This window comes from Notolepis coatsorum (assembly GCF_963971535.1).
Source record: "Notolepis coatsorum genome assembly, chromosome: 19".
In the NCBI taxonomy this organism is placed as follows: domain Eukaryota; kingdom Metazoa; phylum Chordata; class Actinopteri; order Aulopiformes; family Paralepididae; genus Notolepis; species Notolepis coatsorum.
The window spans coordinates 10509123-10516622 of record NC_140183.1 but is presented as its reverse complement, the minus strand read 5'-3'; the positions used below and the strand labels follow the sequence as shown (position 1 = coordinate 10516622).

The window sequence follows — 7500 nt, the reverse complement described above, 5'->3', positions numbered from 1 at the left end:
CTGTCCGTCTGTCTGTCTGTCTGTCTGTCCGTCTGTCTGTCTGTCCGCATGTCTGTCCGCTATAATATAATAATAATAATAATAATAATAATAATAATAATAATAATAATAATAATAATAATAATAATAATAATAATAATAATAATAATAATAATAATAATAATAATAATAATAATAATAATAATAATAATAATAATAATAATAATAATAATAATAATAATAATAATAATAATAATAATAATAATAATAATAATAATAATAATAATACAAATAAAACATAATATTAAACATAATAATAATAATACTACTACTTATATGGCAGTATATTCTATCAATAATAGTATACATGGTATACTGTAGTAGTGGTAACTAATGACTGAGACATAATCACAATTTGGGAACCTCTTCGTTCCAATCATTTTGTTAAAATGTACATCACATAAATAGGATGTGATGTACAGATTGGGATACTGTGATCAGCTGAATGCTTCACGTGTGTTTGCTCTGGCTATCGTCCCACACGCAGGCTTCTGCACCTTTAGTTCTCCCTCAAACAAAAACAACTTAGCTGATGTTTGTATTGCAGCCTACTTCCCCTAAATCACCAACTGCCAGTTGAGGGGGTTTGGTTATCAGTCAACAAGCTGATATGAGGGTTGATATTTATCTTCCGTCTGGTCCAGTTTTTCCAAGGCTGGATTATGACATGAAGAGATATTTAAACCCAGAAGTGATTTTTAACATCTTCTAGGTTTTTCTAAGATCAGGTCCACGTCGTAAACTGTAGGTTACAAATCAGATTGGCTTTTCCTAGTGTAAATCCTACTTATTGCACTTCTGCAGAGGTGAGTGCAAGATACTGTATTATGTGTTGCATAGTGTAGTGCTTCCATCTAGTGGTGATGTCTTACGCCTACATCACCTATTCCCCCCCATCTCTGTTGATGGGCTTCTGCTGCAGTTTATACGGATGGAATCTTTATCATTGGCCATAAACCTGTGGCTTGTGGTTTTAGTTTTTTTCCCAGTCGAAGCTAATTATTGTTCTCTCTTAAGAATTTGAATAGGGGATGGTCCTTTTTTATGTATTTATATTCAACACCTCCTATAACATATTTCTGCCGAGAAACACGAGGGAACAATCATTCCTTAAAATGCATTAAACATCACTTATACATGCCTTAATCTATGCACACACCCCTTAGTAATACTAATAATAATAATAATAATAATAATAATAATAATAATAATAATAATAATAATAATAATAATAATAATAATAATAATAATAATAATAATAATAATAATAATAATAATAATAATAATAATAATAATAATAATAATAATAATAATAATAATAATAATAATAATAATAATAATAATAATAATAATAATAGTAATAATAATAATAATAATAATAATAATCATAATCAAGGGGTACTTTAGTAGAACTTGTCAAGTTTCATCATTCTTACCTCTATGTAAGGTAATTTACTAGTAAACTAGCAGGCTTACCTGGCTCTATGTAAAGTCATCTATTAGTAAACTAGCAGTCTTACCTCTATGTAAAGTCATCTACTAGTAAACTAGCAGTCTTGACTCTATGTAAAGTCATCTACTAGTAAACTAGCAGTCTTGACTCTATGTAAAGTCATCTACTAGTAAACTAGCAGTCTTACCTCTATGTAAGGTCATCTACTAGTAAACTAGCAGTCTTACCTACTAGTAAACTAGCAGTCTTACCTACTAGTAAACTAGCAGTCTTACCTCTATGTAAAGTCATCTACTAGTAAACTAGCAGTTTTACGACAAGTCATCAGGAAGGGTACAAATCTATCAGCTGAGTAACAATGTTCATCAAAGTGTTGAGTGCTACAGTGTAGGTTAGTTTATTAGGACAAGTGCATGACGGTAAGGTTAGGGTTAGATTATTATTATAATAATTATTTTTAGATAATGGTTGAAGAAGTGCGTCTTTAGTCGACGGCGAAAGATTGGACGGGTTTCGGCTGTCCTAACTGGGGTGGGTAGTTCATTCCACTATTGTCGGGCAAGAACTGAGAATAGGCGACTTCTCTTTGATGACCCTCCCGGAGCTTGGAGTAGGTCTGAGGCGGCCAGAAGATGCAGAGCGTAGGGGTCTTGAAGGGTGTGTAGTTAGAGACTATTGACCGGAGGTAGGCAGGAGCGGTTCCCTTTGCCGCACGGTATTCCAGGTCGAGGGCCTTGAAGCGGATCCGTGCAGCAATGGGGAGCCAGTGCAGGTCCTTAAGAAGTGGGGTGACATGGGCTGACTTTGGTAGGTTTGAGATCAGGCGGGCCGCTGCGTTCTGAATGAGTTGAAGAGGCTTGGTGGCAGTGGCCGGGAGGCCAGCAAGCAGTGCGTTGCAGTAGTCGAGGCGGGAAAGGACTGTTGATTGGACGAGGAGTTGGATGGCTTCTTTTGTCAGGAAGGGGCGGATCCTTCTGACGTTGCTCAGGAGGAATCTGCAGGTTCTGGTTGTCGCTGCGATGTGAGCAGAGAAGTTCAACTGGTCGTCGAGGACAACACCAAGGTTCTTGGCGGTCGGGGACGCGGTCACAGCTGCATTCTCGACTGTGATGGAAAGGTCGGTCAGGGGGGAGGATTTGGCCGGCAGGTGGAGCAATTCTGTTTTGCTTAGGTTCAGTTTGAGGTGGTTGGTCGTCATCCAGGCGGAGATGTCGGACAGACAGGCCGAGATCCCCTCAGAGACGTGGATATCTGAGGGAGGGAAGGAGAAGGAGAGTTGAGTATCATCGGCATAACAATGATACGAGAAGCCATGAGACGTGATAATGTTACCCAGTGATTTAGTGTAGAGGGAGAAGAGAAGGGGTCCTAGAGCCGAGCCCTGGGGGACACCCGTCCGCAGGGGGCGGGTGGCCGACAGGGTCCCTCTCCATGACACTTGGTAGGAGCGGTCATTAGTAAACTAGCAGTCTTACCTCTATGTAAAGTCATCTACTAGTAAACTAGCAGTCTTACCTCTATGTAAAGTCATCTACTAGTAAACTAGCAGTCTTTCCTCTATGTAAAGTCATCTACTAGTAAACTAGCAGTCTTACCTCTATGTAAAGTCATCTACTAGTAAACTAGCAGTCTTACCTCTATGTAAAGTCATCTACTAGTAAACTAGCAGTCTTACCTCTATGTAAAGTAATCTACTAGTAAACTAGCAGTCTTACCTCTATGTAAAGTCATCTACTAGTAAACTAGCAGTCTTACCTCTATGTAAAGTCATCTACTAGTAAACTAGCAGTCTTACCTCTATGTAAAGTCATCTACTAGTAAACTAGCAGTCTTACCTCTATGTAAAGTCATCTACTAGTAAACTAGCAGTCTTACCTCTATGTAAAGTCATCTACTAGTAAACTAGCAGTCTTACCTCTATGTAAAGTCATCTACTAGTAAACTAACAGTCTTACCTCTATGTAAAGTCATCTACTAGTAAACTAGCAGTCTTTCCTCTATGTAAAGTCATCTACTAGTAAACTAGCAGTCTTACCTCTATGTAAAGTCATCTACTAGTAAACTAGCAGTCTTGACTCTATGTAAAGTCATCTACTAGTAAACTAGCAGTCTTACCTCTATGTAAAGTCATCTACTAGTAAACTAGCAGTCTTACCTCTATGTAAAGTCCTCTACTAGTAAACTAGCAGTCTTACCTCTATGTAAAGTCATCTACTAGTAAACTAGTGACCACTGCTGTCCCTGTTGTCTGCTGTCAACACCACCATTCCTCCCAGCTGTCAGGCTCCTCATTCACTTACATTCATTTTGGGGAGCTAAATAAAACTGGCAAATGGCCTTAACCCTTCCACTGCCACACTACCAAACAGTTAACCCTTTTACTGCGACAATACACGGAAGGTTAACCCTTTCACTGCCACACGACAGCAGGTTAACCCTTTCACTGCCACACGACAGAAGGTTAACCCTTTACTATCACACTACCGACATTCACATTTTTACATTTAGTCATTTTTAGTGACACCTTAGTAAAGTAAAGAAGACCTCAAGTAGACAATAATATATATTATATATAATCTAATAGATTATAAACACAGGGAGTTGCCCCTAATATCTTCTGCTCCAGGTGACCAAGGGGACTCAGGACTGGATGGACCAGCCGGACTCGAAGGCAAACCAGGTGAGAATACTTAGACCTGGGAATACTTACTGTACACCTGGGAATACTTAGACCTGGGAATACTTACACATGGGAATACTTACACCTGGGAATACTTAAACCTGGGAATACTTACACATGGGAATACTTACACCTGGGAATACTTAAACCTGGGAATACTTACACATGGGAATACTTACACCTGGGAATACTTAAACCTGGGAATACTTACACATGGGAATACTTACACCTGGGAATACTTAAACCTGGGAATACTTACACATGGGAATACTTACACCTGGGAATACTTAAACCTGGGAATACTTACACATGGGAATACTTACACATGGGAATACTTACACCTGGGAATACTTACACCTGGGAATACTTAAACCTGGGAATACTTACACCTGGGAATACTTACACCTGGGAATACTTAGACCTGGGAATACTTACACATGGGAATACTTACACCTGGGAATACTTACACCTGGGAATACTTACACCTGGGAATACTTACACCTGGGAATACTTACAGATGGGAATACTTACACCTGGGAATACTTACACCTGGGAATACTTAGACCTGGGAATACTTACACATGGGAATACTTACACCTGGGAATACTTACACCTGGGAATACTTACACCTGGGAATACTTACACATGGGAATACTTACACCTGGGAATACTTAGACCTGGGAATACTTACACATGGGAATACTTACACCTGGGAATACTTACACCTGGGAATACTTACACCTGGGAATACTTAGACCTGGGAATACTTACAGATGGGAATACTTACACCTGGGAATACTTAGACCTGGGAATACTTACAGATGGGAATACTTACACCTGGGAATACTTACACCTGGGAATACTTACACCTGGGAATACTTGTAGGAGTTCACTGTGATTTGACCCTGCGTGTCTCCGTAGGGACAACGTGCGACTGCGGCAGGTACCGGAAGGTGATTGGTCAGCTGGACGTCAGCGTTGGCAAGCTGAGAAGCGCTGTGATGTTTGTAAAGAATGGTAAGTGCAGTATGAGAGGGGGGGGGGGGGGGGGGGCACGGTCAACAGTTCAAGTTCAAGTTAAAGTTTTGTTTTATTTGTCACATATAAGGATACATTACAGTGAAGTGCTTGGTTCTGTATGAGCCTTGTGAGATTGTGCTTCATACAGTAATGCAAGTGAAAATAATAAAGACCAAAAACTATACAAAATGCAACTAAATGCAAAAATGAGGTAGATATGTAGTGCAAATCCTTTAGTAATACATAGATCAAATATGATGTAGTGTTAAAAAGTGTTTAAAGTGTCTAAAGTGAATGTGACAATGAATGTAGATGGATGGATTAGTGTTACATAGAGTCATTGAGCATCATGATGGCCTGGGGATAGAAGCTCCTTCTGAGTCTCTCTGTACCGGCCATGAGACTCCGGTAGCGCTTGCCTGGGGATAGAAGTTGCTTCTGAGTCTCTCTGTACCGGCCATGAGACTCCGGTAGCGCTTGCCTGGGGATAGAAGTTGCTTCTGAGTCTCTCTGTACCGGCCATGAGACTCCGGTAGCGCTTGCCTGGGGATAGAAGTTGCTTCTGAGTCTCTCTGTACCGGCCATGAGACTCCGGTAGCGCTTGTCTGGGGATAGAAGCTCCTTCTGAGTCTCTCTGTACTGGCCATGAGACTCCGGTAGCGCTTGCCTGATCTCAGCAGTGCAAAGAGGCAGTTGTTTGGGTGACTAGAGTCAATAGCAACTATATGTAACATGGGTCCATCTTCTTTGTCTATACTGTAGGCTACATAGTTAATACCACGTTGAATCTCTTTTTACATTGTTAATAGTGTTGACAGCCAACCGAGTTGTGTTTAATGATGTGGTGAATGACACTTGACAGTTCTAATTGACTCCAACGACACAGACATGTAGATTCAATGATGACTTTATTGCTTACAAGCACTTTGGGATCTGGGGATACAAGGCTGGTCTCAGTGCAACTATTCATTATAACATAAAATAAATAATAATTAAAGAAAACTTACACTATTAATGAATGATTTCTGTAATCAAATGAAATAACCGTTAACTGACTAATGTTAGTTTATATAACAATCTAATTATTATTACTATATTATTATGAATGAATGAATGATTTTATTTCGGTCTTCTTTTACAAAGCAATGTACAGTTAGAACATTTATAAAATAAAGAAAATGACCGAAAAGGTGTAGGCGGAAGCCGAGGCTTATAATTGCCTACCCTTTTTACATTACAGTATTTACAAAAAAACAAACAGAAAAGCATAATTCAGTACATAATTTTGCTAAAACAAAAGGTTACAAAAGTTTCATAGTTTTACAAAATGTATACATATTTATTTATTTGTTTTTTATATATATATATATATATTTTTGTCACGATTTTAATACAGTTATGTTATAATATAATTAGGATAATAATAAGGTTTTATATTTATGTATCACCTTATATTTGAATAATTTCTGCTGCTAAGCTAGGCTAACATGCAGCCAGATTTCTTTCTACTGAACACACAGAGAGGAAACTGGTATCTATCTTCTCAACTGCTCCCAGTGAGTGAAAGTGGGAGGTCACTTACATTTTTTATTTTTTTTAAAGAACAGGAGTGGTTCTTGTATAGTAATAGATGGACATAGCAAGATAGCATAAGGATATATTGTATAGTAGTGTACATACAGGGCCGCCTGGGAGAAATGCGAGGCCCTGTGCAAGATTTAAACGCGAGGCCCCCCACCCCCTAAAGGTAAAAAAAAATAGTCAACATATTCTTAAATAATAGCGCTGCCCGAGGCTGGGCATACAGTCAACATATTCTTAAATAATAGCGCTGCCCAAGGCTGGGCATGATACAGTCAACTGTCAATTATATATATATATATATAGAGAGAGAGAGAGAGAGAGAGAGAGAGAGAGAGAGAGAGAGAGAGAGAGAGAGAGAGAGAGAGAGAGAGAGAGAGAGAGAGAGAGAGAGAGAGAGAGAGAGAGAGAGAGAGAGAGAGAGAGAGAGAGAGAGAGAGACCTACAAAGAGCCCCTTTTGTCAACTCATAATGAAACTGGATGACATCTCACACTCTGACATCACAAACCCTAGCCAGCCTCAGAAGATTAGACCTAACCAAATTATAAACAAAGAAAAAGATAAATACATTACATATTGGAATCAACTCACACAATCACAACACAAATTAGAAACATATTTGGCCCTAAACAGACAGTATACTGTGGCAGACTACCTCAGTACAGTAACTGATCTAAGAAAGAATCTGACAAGGTACAGACTGAGTGACCATGGTTTGGCGATAG

General features: G+C 38.9%; 1 protein-coding gene across 1 annotated transcript in view; it reads left to right on the top strand.

Annotated features, from left to right (window-relative positions):
- The window catches only part of colec10 (collectin sub-family member 10 (C-type lectin)), a gene marked incomplete at its 3' end in the record, with an annotated part of 80601 nt that overhangs the window by 55225 nt on the left and 17876 nt on the right, over positions 1-7500 (top strand). The window contains exons 4-5 of the mRNA XM_084335955.1: positions 4119-4172; positions 5094-5189. Coding sequence (XP_084192081.1) covers positions 4119-4172; positions 5094-5189 — 150 coding nt within the window. The remainder of the gene's footprint in view (positions 1-4118; positions 4173-5093; positions 5190-7500) is intronic.